The sequence below is a fragment of the Rousettus aegyptiacus genome, unplaced genomic scaffold (genome assembly GCF_014176215.1).
Source record: "Rousettus aegyptiacus isolate mRouAeg1 unplaced genomic scaffold, mRouAeg1.p scaffold_m13_p_13, whole genome shotgun sequence".
In the NCBI taxonomy this organism is placed as follows: domain Eukaryota; kingdom Metazoa; phylum Chordata; class Mammalia; order Chiroptera; family Pteropodidae; genus Rousettus; species Rousettus aegyptiacus.
Window position 1 is genome coordinate 15,394,341 of NW_023416288.1, and position 17,939 is coordinate 15,412,279.

Below are 17,939 nucleotides of genomic sequence, written 5' to 3' on the forward strand. Positions count from 1 at the left end.
TTATAGAAGTAGACAATGGTGTGTAGACAGTGGAATGATGGGGTAAGAGGTATGAGTTGTCCAATGGGTATAAAGTTATAATTATTAGTAAATTCCAGAGATTTGCTACACAATATAGGGCTTATAGATCTACTGTACAGCATAGTGCCTTATAGGTGACAGTAAAGTATTGTGTAAATAACAATTTGTTAAGTAAGTGGATCTCATGTTAAGTGATCTTAAACACACACAGACATACACACACACACACACACACACACACACACACAAAACAAAGACGCAAGGAAACTTTTAGAGATGGTATTTTTATCTCCTGGATTGTGATGATAGTAACATAAATACATATGTCCAAACTTACCAAATTGTACACATTAATTGTATTAAGATTTTTATCTTCCAATTATACTTAAATAAGCTGAGGGGGAAAAACTGATGAATACTACTTTCCATAAGATCAAATAACTAGTTTTACTCATTGCAAATTCACTGTTTATGTTGAGAGCTGGACTGCTCAGCTCTCATCTAGATACATAGGCAATGGGGTTAATCAGCTATCTAGTTTTTATTACTATTATTATACAGAAAAGAGTGATATAGTGATAACATGTAAACCTGATCTTAAGTTTCAATAGTAAATTCTTATTGACCAAAAAGCACTGTATTAAGCATAGTAAAAAAATTCAAAGCTGAGTATTGAGTACCACTCTTAGTATACCAATATATTGGGATTCAGAGGTTACTGCAGAAAATATCATGAGGTTTTATTTCTCCTTTATTTAATAAATCACAATTATACTAAGGTAAAAATCAAATTTTTATCTTATGGGTTTGGTTTTATTTACTTGTCTTTTATTATAATACAACTTCAAATCCCTTTGGGTAATAGATAAGGTAGAAATAACAAGTAGTAAATAAGTTCAGTGTTCAACTGGTGATACCTGGCTTTTGTTGTTTTTCTTCTTCTTAGGGACTTAAACCAAGGTAAATTCTAGTATCTAATTTATGTTGATGTAATAAAACAAGTTAGGAAGTATTCTTTTATATTCTATAGAAAGTTTTTGTGAAACCATTGTTATATCTTTCTTAAATAATGAGTGGAATTTAACAATTAAGTCATTTGTGCCTAGAGTTTACTTTTAGAAAGGTTCCGAAATATAGATTTTATTTCTTGAATATAAATATATACATATCTATTAAGATTTTCTATTTCTCCTTGTGTAGGTTCTGATAAGATGTATTCTTCTAGGAATTTATCTTATCTAAATTTTCAAATTTACTGTCATGTGGTTGTAATATACTCTTAGTATCTTTAATATCTGTAGTATATGAAATGGTGCCCTTTTTTTTCTTTCCTGGTATTAGTCATTTCTTCCTTCTCTATTTTTTTTCTTTGATGTGTTCACCAGGAATTTATGAATACTATTAGTCTTTTTAAAGAATCTATTTGTGTGCTTGGATGATTCTATTATATTTTGTTTTATATTTCATTAATTTCTTTTTCTTTCATTCAGTTTTACCTTTTCTATTCCTTGAAATGGATGACAGGATCTTAGATTTCAACCTTCTGCTCTAATATATCCATATAAGGCTGTAAACTCTTCTCTAATCATAGTTTTATCTCCAAGCCACAGGTTTCAATATGTCTTATTTTTATTATCATTAAGTTCAAGTGATTTTCTAATTTTCATTGTGATTTTCTTTTTGACCTTTAGGAGATTTAGAAGTATATTATTTAATTCCTGAACAAATGAGAATGTTCTTTTTTTTTCTCTTACAGTGATTGTTGTGAATTTATGAGGTAAAAAACAGCATCAGAGTATTACCTAATAAGTGGGAACAAAAAGCACAGTTCATACCTAGAGATGATAAAACCTGGAGCCACTTGAGTGGGAGGGGCCAAGCTGATGACCTTTATGCACCAGCACCACCACACACAACTATCACAAAACAGGCAGCAGAAACAAGTGTCTCTTTTTTTTTTCAAGAGGAATTCATGTTAAATAATTACCAAATTATTATTGAACCATAGATAATTAAGTAACAGCCATGTTAAATATGAAAGGGACACAGGAAATTGACCCCAGCAGGTTTAGAATGCATGGGAGAAATAGAGGAGATCAACCTCTGTTACTATTTACCAGCAGCAGCAACAGCTTGCTTAGCCCATACCCATTCCCTACCCAAGAAAACACTGAAAGTAACCCTGGTAGCAACTTCAGTCCCTCACTCCATGAGAGTTGCACAGGCCCAAACAGCAGGCACTTTAGCAAATAATCTCAACTGCAAAGATAAGTATAATTAAAAATCATCAAATGTTTGAGGCATACCAACACTGAGACAATAAATGGATAAGCCTTGAAGAAATGGTTCTAGAGTAACCAAAAGAGACCTGTAAGAATAATAAATGTTGTGAAAGCAAAGGGAGATATTGCATCTATAGAAAAGAAATAGTTAGAAAAAAGAATCAATTGATATTGGTTTTAAAATAGCCGAAATTAAACAACACTATCAAAGTTTCCTCAAAGTCCAATTTTTTAAGTAAAAATACTTGATTTAAGGAAATGAAAAATTCTTTGAAAAAATTTTGATAGGAATAAATTCAAATTGAGTTTAACCATAAATCTTTGTTAAATGAAAAACTTTCTTTTTATTTAAGGTGTTGCATTTTGGGATGTTACCCCTCCGAGGATTACTTTCTTGAAAAGGAAGGCATTTTTCTTCTTTTGGATTTATTGGCAGTAAGTATGATTATAACAATCATAAAACAATAAAATAAATGTATTAACCCTTTCCAAACTGAGTACCGCAGAACATTATTCTATGATTAAATGTGCCTCCAAATCATTCAAATGTTTGTTTTAATCAGAATCCCTATTAGAGATTTATAATATGCATTGGCATTTTAAAGGCTCTGAAGAAATCAGTTTATTTGGGTCAGTGTTCCCAAACATATGACAACAGAGAATTTTTAAGGGTTTTTTTTTTTCCACCAACTTTTGTGAAGTGCTAGGCTATATCAAAACCCTTAATCACGTATTAATAACGCCTTGCTCCTGTTAGTATTAAAAGTTAAGGGCCACGTTAGACAAAGGAGAAAAGAACTGTGTAGTTAAGAACTTTGTAGTCAATGTGAAAAACCTAGTGTGTCATGGACCATTTTACAGAAGGGACAGGAGTGAGTATACTAAGCCTTCCAGAAAAGATGGCTGCCTTCTAACAGCTGCGAAGAATGGCAAAGATCCTCATTTGATCCTCAAAGTAACCCCGTACTGGCCTCAGTTCTAAGTCCTTAGTCAAGATGATGTCTGAGAAAAGGTATAATTTTGTCTCAATAAAACTTTGGAAGATATTCTTGCAGTTCTAGTCACTGCCACCATTCTTGATTTTTTTTAACAGAATAACCTACTTTGGTTTAGCAAAGGTACTAAAGTAATTTGTGTCCTTCCAATTCACTGAAAGAAAATTAGTTGACACTAGCGATAAGAGAGCAAACTCATAAGATATAAAACACTTCAAAGAAAAATAAGTAAATAATAATAGTAGTAATAAAAATAACCCACCTCGATAAACAGGAATGGATCATAACTAGAAACACTTGGAAAGTTCAGAAGTTGATCATAATACAGAAGGCTGTACATGTAGCTTTGCTGATATCGTCCTGAATGAGGCACAGCTCACCGTGTTTCTATGACTAGAGTACAAATGTGCCCAGAGGCACACAGTTATGTGTCAGAGGATGCTCAAAGGCACAGAATTAATTTGGCACATGTTCCTGGAACCTTGCTTTTACTTAAAGACTTGGAAGTAAGGAATTACATTAAAACATTTAATATTTAATATTATATGTAAGACTGCAAAGACATTTCTCATTGTGTGCAGGGTTTCTTTGATGGAAAGACAAGAAGACTGGATTAGGAGAAGCCATATAGCACAGTGATTACGAGCATAGGCTCGAATTGGTCTAAGGCCTCCCATACTTGTTAGTTGTGTAATTTGAACAAGTTATATAACATCTCTGTTATCAACTTCTTCAAAACAGAGATAACAGTATTTGCCTCATGCATTGCTGGGACGATTATATAGGTGATTATGTGTGTGCATGTGCACATATGCATGTGATATGTATACACTTGCATGCATTAGTTAGAAAAGTTCCTGATGCATATTTTTGCTATGTGTTTTCTGTTATTATGAATATAATTATTAGATTGTGCTTAATGTAGATTGAACCAATCAAGTTAATTATAAACATTTTTTAATGAAGTTTTTATACCAATTTCAATCCTTTACATTTTCCTCTTTCTCCTGAAAGTATAAAAATAAAAAACTCATTTGATTTGCGTTCTGCTTAATATAATCTGCTAAAATATTTATTCAGTGTACATAATAATTGCTAATAGTGGTTAAATATTGTTGATAGCTTATTATGTAACAAGCAGTCTCATATAACCCATCATAATAACTCTCTAAAGCAGGTAATATTATTATCCTTCATTTAATAAAAGAGGAAACTGGTAATATTTGTAATTCAAACAATAGGTTACCTATTTCTTTTGCTATATTCTATTAGTCATGTACTATAAGAGTTGATCAACAAAAAATATTCCCAACAGAAACCATCCACGTGTGGAGGCCATTGCTCTGAATGGACTCACTCTACCTACATTTTGGTTTGCTGAAAACTAGTTTTAGCAAAACAAAGGAAATATGCTTGATTTTCCTTAGATTTTTAGTCTTATAGATGCTTATGTTCAAAATACAAAATTATACCTCATTTTTATTTATTTCCATATGTGACTGCCATTTGATATTACCATCAGTTATTCTCTTAGTAACAGTTAGGTTATAGCTAGTCTTTACAAACCTTAATAGAGCATGTAAATTAGAAAGATCTTGTAATTACAGTGACCCATGCATAGTACTTTTGAACTTGCTCCACTTAAACATCTTCACTTATTTTTACACTCTCCCTTTTCCTAGTCAACCAAATCAATTACATTTTTATTTGTGATGTATGTTTATGACTAGGTCAAAATTATATTGAATGTTTTCTTCTTTTTAACTCCTAATGTTTGAAAATGTATTCATAACAATGGGTATCTTATATTAACAGGTTATCATAAATCATAATTAGAGTTTGAATTTTGAAAGGCAGTTGTTTAGAAGAAACCTACTGATTAATAGAAATGTTTCTCCTGTTTTTTAAGGCAATAGTTCTAATATTTACTGCAACTTTTTTCTTTTTCTGTTTCCTTGCAAAAGTTGAACCAAAAAAAATTCTGTAATTTAATACTTGGAATAATGGTTGAATTTTGTGATAATCCCAAAACTACGGTTCATGTCAATTCTTGGCGAGGGAAGAAGGACCAGACAGCTGCTAGTCTTTTAATTAAATTGTGGAGAAAGGAAGAAAAAGAACTTGGAGTAAAACGTGATAAACACGGGAAGATCATTGGTGAGTATTTGTTACTGTTAGTAGAAGCAATTAGATGCATATTTTTTAAAAGATCTTTAAAAGATATAGGACAGTATAAAGACTTTTACACCTTTGTTTAAAGATCTTTTCTCAGGGGTTTGCAGATCTTGCTGTCATAAATTCTGCATAATTAGAAGAAAACTGAGTAAATAAGCATCAGGTTGATATTTTTATAGAAATTCTCAGGAAGTGGTATTTGATGATATTCTTTTCAATATTTTTTATTTTTCAATTATAGGTGACATACCATATATTAGTTTCAGGTATACAACATAGTGATTAAACACTAATAAAACTTAACAAAGTGTTATGCCGATAAATCTAATACCCATCTGGCACCATACATAATTATTAAAATATTGTTGAATATTCTCTATGCTACACTTTATATCCCCATGATAATTTTGTACCTACCAATTTGTACTTCTTAATCCCTTCCCATTTATCACCCATCCTCCTAACTGCCCTCCCATCTGGCAACCATCAAAATGTTCTCTATGAATGAGTTTATTTGTTTTGTTTGTTCATTTATTTTGGTTTTTAAATTCCACGTATAAGTGAAATCATATGCTACTTTGTCTTTCCCTGATTTATTTCACTTAGTGTAATACCCTTTAGGTTCATCCATGTTGTTGCAGGTTGCAAGATTTCATTCTTTTCTGTGGCTGGGTAATATTCCATTGTATATATGTCTCACTTCTTTATCCATTCATCTATTGATGGACACTTAGGTTGCTTCCATATCTTGGCTAATGTAAGTAATGCTGCAGTGAACATATGGATGAATATCTTTTGAAAGTAGTATTTTGGGTGTCTTCATATAAATACCCAGAAATGGAATAACCTTTGCGAGATTTCAGAAAAATCCACAGATGAGCCAAGACAGGCTGTTGGTGTGGAAAAGCCACTGGAAGCATCTTGGGCGGGCCCCTAAACTGGGTTGTACAGGGTCTCGGAATCGCCAAGGTGGCTGAACCTTGTTAGCTAGATTGCAAGCCGGGTCGAGGGAGGGCTCAGCAAAGGAACAATGGCTTCTACCAGCAGTTCTGTCTAGGACAAAGCTGCCCTTCTACCCCTCACCCTGAAGCCAGACAATTCAGTTCCTCCCCATATGTCCTTGCTGCCTTTTGAGCTGCTGCCCCATTGCTGGAGCTCAGCGAGTAAGTCCATGTATGGGACCTTTAAGTGGAACACCTGGTACTCCAGTGGCCCTCCCTCTCACTGGGGCACAATCTCTGCTGGCTTTCACAGCCAGAAGTTATGGGGACTTCTCTTCCCAGCACTTGAACCCCAGGCTGTGGAGCTCGGTGCGGGCTAGGAACCCTCGCTCTTCAGGAGGGACCTCTACAGCCAAGATATCCCTCCCAGTTTTTAACTGCCGCACGTGGGTGTGGGACCAGCCCATTCTGCATCTCCTTTCCTCCTACTAATTTCAACATGGCTCTTTTACATGTCCTTAGTTGTAGGACTTCTGTTCAGCTAGACTTCATGAGATTCTCAATTATGGTGGTTCTGTAGTTTAGTTGTAATTTTGATGTGATCATGGGAGGAGATGAGCACAATGTTCCCTACTCCACCATCTTGGCCAGAAGCCCTTGATTATATGCTCTAAGTTGAAAAAAAAAAAAACTAACGGTAGTGCTAAAATTATCTGCTTTTACAAATAAATTCAGTAATCAATAATTTTATTGTATTTTGTGCATTTCTGTTGATTCATATTTATATAATTTATTTTATATAAAATAAACTTTTTTAAACAAAAATAAATCAGATGTTTCATAAATTTTAATTACTAGATCCTAAATTAATGAAGTTTACAATATCAGAATCTATAGGTCACTTATCTATTCTACATTGCTACATAATATTTTCTAAAACTCTTAAGATTCTTATTATGGTTAATATTACTTATTTTTAAATGAAAATATCTTCCCTTTAACTTCAGATGATTTCTGTCTTCAATCAAATTATTACTCAGTTTTGACCTATAACATAAAAGTCTTTATAGTATAATCTATAGAAACAAAAGCGCAGGAGATTACATCATTGTTTAACTGACATTGTTCAATTTCTGGATTTCAAAATTAGAAAAGTTACTTACAAAAGAGTTTCACATTTTAAAAAGTAATTTTTGAAATTTTTATATTTTACATAAATAATAAAAATGAAAGCTACATGTTTTGCCACAAAATGGGGGATGAAATCACAGATTACTATGCCTTCAAAAGAATAACCATCTACGAGGCACTGTTTTACTCTGTTATAATATTTTTATATATTTTATAATGTCTAGACTAAAATCTCAAAATCAAATTTGTATTTAGTACAGTTTTTATCTGTCCCTTCTATATATTTTTTTCTTATCTAATGACTAGATACAAAGAAACCTCTATTTACTAGTTTTCAAGAAGAGCAAAATATCATGCCACTGCCTGCTGACTGCCCAACTGTCGCAGTTATGGATGTTGCTGAAAACATCAGAGCAAAAATTTATGCTGTGTTGGGCAAACTAGGTAAGAAGCTACTCGCCAAATTCTCAAGAGTTTCTCTGATTGCTACATATGTGAGTTTCTTTTGCTTTGGAGTCCACTTTTCAAACACGATGAACCAAAGTCCCTTTATACAGATAAATGAATGTTCCATTGTTATCCCAATGCCCAGGCTACACCCCTGATCAAGTAAATCAGTGGGTGTGGGATCTAGGTATCAGTATTTTTTTTACATCTCCCCAGGCAATTCCAGTGTGCATCCAGGAATAAAGGCAGTTAGTTTAGATGACTAGATTTAAACACTAGAATTCTGAACCGCCTGAGTTTTCTGAAGTCCTTGTTCTTATTAAGGAAAAAGTCCTCACTCTTTAGGTTCTGAAAATACAATATGGTCTAACTATAGCACAGAAAGTATTCCTCTTTAATGACTAATTAAGGATGGCCTGGAAGAGGTTTGTTACAGGAAAAAAGTCAGAAGCTCATAGAAGTAACATTTTCATAAAGCAAGATGAAATCAAAAGTAACTGTTTATTTGTTTTTATGGTAGATATTTGCCTATTGGAACCACTTGTTCTTTTAAAGTAATTCTCTCTTTGTAAAATTTGTTTAGATTTTGAAAATTTACCTGGCCTATCTGCTGAAGATTTTGTCACCCTCTGTATCATACATAGATATCTTGATTTTAAAGTGAGTACCTTTTAACCTTGTTATTAAAATCTAGTATGGCAAAAAGTCAACCGAGAAATAAAAGTTCTGTTCATGGTTGTGAGCAATCATCCTGTACTGTGTTGTTTTTATTTTCCAGTTCGTATCTGGTACTATTCAGAAAATATACAATGAATTGATTGTGTGTTTTCCTTCAGATAAGAGTTCTTCCAACTATTAGTTTATAAAAGAAGATGGATGTTACTGACAGTTATTCAGAAGTCTAACTAAATGTTTAAAATATAATGTCTTCTCTTTATAGAGCATTAGGAGCTAGAAGTAATTGAATTATTGCTAATTAAAATAAATTACTAATATTAATTAAAGTATTATTTTACCATTACTTTATATAATGATCAATATCAATTAAAGGATATTAGTTTGTTTACATTGCTGGTGATATTTTTGGTAGGTAAACACTTTTGAAGTTTCAGGAAAGTCTTTTCAGGTGAACATTTTCTTCTAATATTAGTACACTGTTTATTTGAATGTTGTAAATGATAAACCTCTATTTTCAAATGAAAACAAGACTGAATTGTATCCCTATCCAGGATATATAAATTTTTCTCTAAATTTAAACATACTCAAGCACATTAATTTCAAGACAACCCAGAATATGAGATGAAGCTATCAGCATGATGGAACTATGGTGTTAAGAGCTTGAGATTCAGTTCTTGTCTTAGGTAGAAGTTGAGGGGCAAAGCCCTATTTCTCAGGGTGGCTGGGTTCCAGGGTCCCAGGAATTCCCATGTTCATTGTCCTATAAATTCAGCCTGACCCAGCCTTCAGTACAGAGCTTTAAGAAGGAAAGCATCCGTAGTTCAAGAGGATGAGACAAAAGCAGCAGTTTCTGCAGCTGTGAAAACAGAGACTTTAAACCAGAGGCCAGTGACGATGGCATTGATCTAGACTTGGGTAGTGGAGCCTCATCCATGACTACCTTGTCATTGAAAAACATTTGGTAAACTACTTCTGAATACTCAGATGTCACTGGTGCTGCAAATCATTCCCAATGCACTTGACTTATTCCTAGGTGTAAGTTAGGAAAAGCTGGTCCAGTAACGGTTAAAGTATTACCTAGAATTGTATCATTTATTTTCAGTTCATTTAACTTTTTAAAACTTAAACTTTGTTATAATAGATTGGAGAAATATGGAATGAAATATATGAAGAAATAAAATTAGAAAAGTTAAGACCAGTCACTACAGATAAAAGTATTTTGGAAGCTATTACAACAGCATCAGAAAATATTGGAAAGATGGTTGCTTCTCTGCAAAGCGAGATGATTGAAAGCCAAGCACGCCAAGATATACAAAATGAACAAAGAGTATATGCAAAAGTAAGCCACAAAAAGCACTGAGGCACAAGATAATTATTTCATTGTGTAAATTAATTGAAGTTATCCATAGGATATATTTGCTTTCCTTGTAAATGTTTCAGTATTTAAGAGTTATTTTGTAGTTTTCTTATAGTTACTTTTGGTGTCTTCACACATTTTTTAAAGATACCATGGTGTTAAGAGCTTGATATTCAATTACTACATTCAATGCTATTTTATAGCATTATGATTTTATTTCTACAGGCTTACATGTTAAAAAGTAGACACCTGAGACACTTCCATTTTTTGAAATATCAGAGTTCCAAAAATTGTGAGCTATTTAAATGTATACATTTAGGAAATTCTGACAGTATATCTCTGTGACTATAGATATAAATCACCTCACTGAGAAAGCTGGCTCTCATCCCTTACTCTATTATAAGCCCTTATGAGTAAGCCAGCCATAGGCATAGCGATAAGCTTTATCCTCACCTCAGTGCCAAGACATCTACTATGAGGGTTCTATAAATCCAGAGATAAACTGGTCTCCAACATTAGCTAATCAGAAAAAAACTTGTCAGAATAATATCAGCCATTTTCTTAAAGCTGTACACAGGTGGAAAACTTTTGGTGTGTCAGAAGCTTTTGATGTATCAGTTTTCCACCTGTGTAAAGCTTTAAGAATAGGTTAAATGACTATTAAAATTAACTTGTCCACAGACACAAAGATGATATAGATTTCCACTTAGGCCTGGTGATCCTTTATGACTACAATTAAATGTTTAAAATCCTTTTTATGGTGATTTTCAAAGTGTTTTCTATTGCCTGCTATTTCCACATAGACTAGAATGTTTGTATCTTCAGCCTAGCGGAACTCCATCTGCATCCACCTGTGAATTCTGCTCCATCTTAAACACTTCCTTGCTTGAAAATTTTGTTTAAGTTTTTATTGCATGGATGCTGCCAGTTAACCCATTTATTTACTCTTAAGTGGGGTTAGCCCTATTGGAAGTTTTATTGCCTCGAGTTCTGTTGAATGGCAGAATGTCTGCTGTATGGACTAACTAGTGTTGATTTGTCATCATAGCTCTGACCCCACTTGGTTTTTAGCAGCCATTTAATTAAATACTCTTACATTCATAATTTAAACTTAATAGTATATTTTACACCAACCAAGGGATTGTATCCTCTGATTATATATTTAGTGGATAGCCTGTTGAGTTTAGTTTTTGCAGTTTGTTAGTAGTCACCTCCCTAGACTACGTCACCACAACAAACTCAGCACTCTCACAAAATTGCTTATCTTGCAGCAGTCATAAATTAGACATAGTTTCACCAATATAATCTTGCTTAAACTATTATCAGGGCAGCGGGAATCTCTTTTCTCCTATGAATTTGCTGTTGGGTCACTTATATATTTTGTGCTGGATTATTATCTGTCTTCACAAGTGATAATCATGTAAAACAATCAGCCTTGCTGAGAATGATTGTTGTTATTTTTATATTTTTTATAACAACAGTTTTGCATTATATTTCATGGAAAACAGTTCAAACCTTAGACACATAATGATGGAAGGATATTTTTCCATTGTAATACTTTTGTAATTTAAGTTGTTGAACTTTATGATTACTCTAATCCTTTTGCTAGGCAACCTTAAAATTTATCTTGGCAAAAACCAGTTCTTCCTTCAAAATAAGGGCTTTTATATCCTTTCATTGAAACTGGAACTCTTAATTATCTTTCTCATTTCAGATACAAGCCACACACAAGCAGAGAGATTTGGCTAATAAGTCATGGGAAAATTTCTTGGCTAGAACATCAAATGCTAAAAATTTAAAGGTAGGGTTTTTGAAATATTATGATATCTACAACAAATAGCCAAATCTGACAGACTTTTCCAGAAATATTCTCCTTTTTCTGTTGATCTTTTTTGGTAGAATACTAACACTGTTAGATCTTTATATGCAATTTAGAATGATAATTGAAATTTTCAGGTACAGAAGAGGCCACTGAATTTTATTTGGTGTAGCTGTGGGCAACAAAGGTGCCATTTCTCGTTTGCATGAAAGAGATGATAGTTAGGCAGCCAAGAAATTCATTGATCTGTTCTGTAAGAAGCAGAGTGAAGGACAGAAAAAACAATTGTCCATATCATTCTCTCCCCCAAGGATGTTTCCTGTCTATGACCACCAAAAGAAACATTATGTTAAAGTTTAAATGGGCGTTTGGGATAATCACCCCTTTGGAAAAATGTGATAAACTGCTTCAGCTAGAAACTAGAAACTAAAAAGTTTATAATGTCACTTGGTCACTTGAGATATGTGAGAAGCATCATGGATTTCCAAAATCTTATTACTTTTTTCCGACTTTTCCATTAATACTTCAAATGCACTTTTACATATTATAAATCTTCTTGGAAATATAAAATTGTTTAATGTTACATTAGTCCACGAAAACAGTGGAACCACATTAAGATAGCAAAACCAAAGCTAAGGACATGCTTATTCAAAGTACTGTGTCTTCCCCTTCTCACTGAAAGTTCTTCCCAACTTTATTTATAAAATATTCTACTAACTACCTGTACTTTTAATGAAAATCATCCCCTTCCACACAGATCTTTGGTTGCCTGAAATTTACCTATTATAGTGCCTCATAGATTGAGCTTAAATATAACTGCAACAAATTATGTAATATATATTATTCTAAATGTTTAAAACGTTTAAGTATACTGAGTTAGTATTTAATTTACACAAAATGCTTTGAAAACATGCATCACCTGATGTAAATTCAGTAGCCTATTCAATGATGTGTTAAATATTGAACCTACTTTCCTCTGGCCTGCTTTATTCTTGGTCATATGTGACCATTGCCTCTGGAAATCTCAGGTGACTGGTATCCTCTGCAGTGTACAAAAGATATAATTTGCTAAAAACTCTCTTCTTAGCCTAAACGAATAAATGCAGATTCCAGTGCTAACTAACAGTCAAACAACAAGCCAACATATACTTCATTATGTTAATGCTTTAATGGCAATCTTATCTTCTTTCTTATTTAAAAATATTCAGAAAGCAAAAAGACTTCAGGAAAAAGCTATAGAATCCTCTAGATACAATGAGCGACCACCAAATGCAATATTTCACCAAACAGATATTAAAGGCCTTAACACAACGGTAAGATTTTTTCCTCCATAACTTTTCTTAACAGATATTGAATCTAGTCCCCAAAGAATGTTATTTCCATGAGATTTTTGTCTCATATTTTTTTCTTTTTGCTGCTCCAATTTCATGTAGTTAAGGTACTTAACTCCAAGTTACCTCCGACCTTGCCCAGCGCTGGTTTAGACCAGACTCAGCCCTCCAGCATTCTCAAGAAACTGCTACAAACACTAGTTAGAATATACCTCTACATCTCTTTGGCAAAAAAAAATTAAATAAAAATTTACAGTGTTTCATTGCCTGGCAAATAGATCCATGCTGGATTCGAGTGTACCTGGTGTCTTCTTCTAGACATAATTTGGCCCTGATTGCAAAGCTGGTAAGCATCAAAAGTGGAAGTAGAACCAAACCTATTTCCCTGGCTCCCAAGCCCTTTACTTTCCATCATGCCAAGCTGCCTTCTAGTTACTTATATGTACGTTTTGTATCTTTTTCCAAAGTAAGCTAAAGGATACATGGGTTTTTCTCTTATTGAAAAACTTTATAAGTGGACTCTGAGATATTTACCTTTTGCTTTTTTAGGTGCCCTCTGGTCGGGTGGTAACGCTGGAAAGCACTCCTGCCCGATTAGTGGGAGGACCTCTGGCTGATACAGATATCGCTCTTAAAAAATTGCCTATTCGAGGAGGAGCCTTACAAAGGGTGAAAGCAGTGAAAATTATTGATGAGCCAAAGAAGAATGTTCTTACATAAAATGCTCTAGAGACTTTTTGAGATAAATTCTGCTTATAGATTTTTAGTTAAATATATCTTTATATACAAATGTAAAGCAAATATTTAAGGATAAATATTTTAGTAAAATACTATAAAAATAAGTACATATAGTTTATTTTTACTGAAAATATAAACATATAGTATCAGGAGAGTTATCATTAATTTCTATAGAAAGATTACTAATTCTCTCAACCAAAACTATAAAACATATTTTATCAGTTAAGACTTTTAGTTGTATATGAACTACTCCAACTGATTTAAGCCCCTCCCTACCCCAAAAAGAGTTTTACAGGCTCTGTAGCTATCCTATCAAGTCTAGAGATAATTAAGACTATAGGCATTGTTGGATCTAGGGACCAAAACTCTGTGAGTAAGATCTTCTCCCTACCCTAGAAGCTCCAGGATTATATTCTGAGAGATATTCAGTAGAGAAGAGTGCATGCCTTTCTCTCAACAGTCCTGCAACTGCCTCTGCACCTTGGGACCCCTCACTGGCTACTTGCCCATTCCTGAGCCATTGACCATGATTTTGGCCAGATCTGAGTACTGTCTACTCCCAGAGTCAGAAGCAGACCAACCCCATCCAAAGTATACGGATGGAGTGGGGACTCAGGATATTATTATCATGAGTATATGTAAATTCTGGGCAGCAAAAACATTAGCAACAAGTACGTTGGTCAAAGTACAATAAGTTATCTGTGTAATAAAAAGCAAATGTTAGTCATGAGCTAAACAATAAAAATAAATACAAATATAGATGGTTTTACTTTTAATATATAAATATGCAAAGGAAACTCTAAGCTACTGCTCATCTTTAATGGGGAAGAGAAAAGGAGAGTGGGGGAAGTGTTTTTCCTCCTTTGGTGGAGGCGGTATCTTGCCAAAGCATAGGAGGTAGATGCCTTAATGCTGGATGGAGAGTGGTGTCTGTTCCCTGCATGCCACTATAAAGTACTTTCCATAGCCTCTCTCCATTCCCATCAATCCCCTCATCCACCCAAGAAACCACAAAGTTGAGCTTATATCAAGGCTGGTAGAGAAAAGAACCTGTTTTCTTAGACAGAAAAAATATACTGGAATTTGTCTAGATTCTAGGCCCCATAGGGCACACTCAGCAGTGTACTGGTAAACATATAACAACTGCCTCTTCAAGGAGAAAAAGCCTTCACTTGTAGTGTTTGCCAATTTGTGCTCCACTATGACCGGTTTCAAGCTACCAGCATGATACTACTGAATGCAGAGCTGGGAAGACATGCATAGAACCCACTTTTCTTTTCACATAAGAGACGGTTCCATCACCCCACTGAGCCCACCTACTACTTCCTCCTTCCTCCTTCCTCCTCCTCTTTCAACTCACATTCCTCCAAGAATTTTCCATTATCCTTGTCTGTGAGGATAGTAACATCTGCAATGAAGGGAGAAATTGCAGATGTTGTTATTATTCTAATTAGAATGAGTTGCCAGTTCACCTTTGGCCAGCAGTCTCTCTCTCATCCTGGCCCTGCTGCCCATTCTCATTGTGGCCCAGAGGAGTAGATAATATGCAGCACCTTATTAGTGAGCTTTGTCCTTCCCGAATCCTTTTCCCTATTACTACCACCCACAACAAGATATTAGAAGGCACAATTTGTTCCACTCATGGAAAGTCCTAAGCACAAAGATTCCATGTGAAGGGGAGTTACTGAGACACAAGAATGGATGTGAGTAGAAACATGCAACAGTGAGATGCCCATACAAAAAGCACCAGGTACACCTCAGCTATATCTCAGAGAATCAAGATACAGTGTCCACAGTTAAGAACAATGAATCTTTGCCCCATTATGTAGACTATAAGCTCCTTCCTTAGACTCTAAGCTCCCTAAGGACAAGGTAGAAACCATATCTCATTCATTATTGTAACCCATACCTCAATAAATTAATTATTGAATAAGTGTGATGGTGGCTTCAGCTCCTGGCAGCTTTCCCTTGAACTCTGCAGCTGCAGCAAAGTCTTGAGTTCAAAGGGAAGATTCAGCCAACAAAATGCTATGCAGGTAATGCTAAACCCAGACATGTTAAAGTAGATCAAATATATTTACTTCATAACAGTGATATACATCCTCTAAAATGATGAGGTATAAATACTATTACATTAATAAAGCACGTATGAAATTAGAATTGATATCACTTGGTTCAATGTCATTTTTTGTATGTAATACAACTTAGCTCCAGATTGATTAGGACTAGCCACAAGCGAAGTACTCTGTGATGTCTGTGGACCTTTCTCCTGCCATATGAATCTCACCCATCAAGAGGAGAAAAGGTAAAATTGGGCAGGTTATTACCTAGCAGCCATTTAACAGCTGAAGAAATGTAGGTGAGTAGAGAGTAGTTACCTTGCTTAATCCAGGCACTGGCACTTGATAGACAGACTGCACCAAAGTTTGTATATTACAGCTCCAGCCACAAGGCAGGGAGTGAGTGAATCAGTCTGTCTCACAATGTCACTGTTTCCTCACATCCTGTTTTTCCACATACTCCTGAGCCCTAAGGGATGTACCGCTCAGCCTATCCAACCTGATAGACAGGTAAACAGTACGTTTCCTTCCATGAGTCAGAAGAGGTAAAATTTCAAGCTCTCAAACTAAAACTTGTACTAAAAACTAAATGAAAAGAAAGGCAGAAGAATAAAAATGATGGAGTCTAGTGGGCATAGATGAAAGTGGCTTTGATGCTCTAGTCCTCAGTCTGTCTTCTGGAACACAAGGCACAGTTGGAAAAAAACTATGATGTTCACCCTAAGTTTTTTCAGGTCAAATAGCCAGTTTCTCTCATCATTCTTATTTACTCCTCCCAGACTTTATGAACCAGTCTAGCCTCTTGTGAAATGATACAATTTGTTAACATTTCTCTATAGTGTGACCAGCCAAACCAAACAAGAATTTCCAGGTATAACAGGACCCATGGAGGGTAGTATAATGAAACTAGTCCCTCTCATTTTTACACTCTTTCTGCCAACACAGCCCAAGCTTACATGAGTTTCTTTAGCATTCATGTTTCATAATTGCTTTTATTTAGTTTATAGTCAAGGATGCTTTCTGAGAAAGAGAAAAGCAGCCTCTGACATCTGGAAACTGGCCTGGTACTACCAGGTCAAAATTCTATAGATAGACCCAGTGCTCAGATCTTGATTTTTTAATAATATTCTCCAATGAAAGAAACCAGGGCTCTTTGGAGAAATGGGGGATGGGGCAGAAATATACAAGATGCATCTGGAGTATCCTATAGGGCTCCCAATGGCCAAAGCTGGAACAATTTGAGTAACAAAATAAACAATGTAGTATTGGATTAAAACTCAAAGTATAAATAATTGTCCACAAGTCCATACTAATATAAATAAATGATGAAAATGAAAGGAAGGAAGGAAGGAGGGGAGACAAATCTCCCATACAGAGAATTCCAGGTAAATTATATAGATATTCTCTCCTCAAGGACGTGGAATCTAACTCCTCATTTCCTTAAGTGTTGGTTATGCTTAATAACCTACTTCCAAAGAATACAGTATAGAAAGAGAGGGGAAAGTAATTTTATAGCAAAGAAACTTGGTAAACACTGCTTAGCCAAGATTAAATAGCATCATTATTAAGTGATGTTGACAGCATGTACCCTTGATATAAAGTGTTAAGAATATTACTTTACAAAAAAACCCCTACAACCCCAAGTCTAACCATGAGAAAAACAAGCCAAAATTGAGGGAATTCTGCAATATACCTAAACATACTCAAAATTGTTAAGGTCATCAAAAACATCTTAGAGCCTAAGGAGACAACTCAATGTAATGTGGTATCCTAGATCAGATCCTGAAACAGAAAACGGACATTAGGGAAGAACTAGTGAAATCCAAATATAATATGAAGTTTAGTTTATAATGTAATAGTATTGGTTCATTAGTTAGGACAAATGTACCCTACTAATGTAAGATGTTAGCAATAGGAATAAATGGGGCAGGAGTATACAAGAACTCTGCACTATCCTTGCAACT

General features: G+C 34.5%; 1 protein-coding gene across 11 annotated transcripts in view; it reads left to right on the forward strand.

Annotated features, from left to right (window-relative positions):
* The window catches only part of CFAP69 (cilia and flagella associated protein 69), a 53,783-nt gene extending 37,704 nt beyond the window's left edge, over nucleotides 1-16,079 (forward strand). For 8 of the 11 annotated variants that reach the window (XM_016149625.2, XM_036230319.1, XM_016149626.2 and 5 more), the window contains 8 exons: nucleotides 2,657-2,738; nucleotides 5,263-5,455; nucleotides 7,852-7,989; nucleotides 8,576-8,652; nucleotides 9,812-10,009; nucleotides 11,742-11,828; nucleotides 13,055-13,159; nucleotides 13,727-16,079. In XM_016149625.2, coding sequence (XP_016005111.2) covers nucleotides 2,657-2,738; nucleotides 5,263-5,455; nucleotides 7,852-7,989; nucleotides 8,576-8,652; nucleotides 9,812-10,009; nucleotides 11,742-11,828; nucleotides 13,055-13,159; nucleotides 13,727-13,897 — 1,051 coding nt within the window. In that variant the 3' untranslated portion in view covers nucleotides 13,898-16,079. Of the gene's footprint in view, nucleotides 1-2,656; nucleotides 2,739-5,262; nucleotides 5,456-7,851; nucleotides 7,990-8,575; nucleotides 8,653-9,811; nucleotides 11,678-11,741; nucleotides 11,829-13,054; nucleotides 13,704-13,726 lie in introns of those variants that run through there. The other 3 variants (XM_016149629.2, XM_036230320.1, XM_036230321.1) reach the window with 3 other exon arrangements.
* Nucleotides 16,080-17,939: the final 1,860 nt, after the last annotated feature.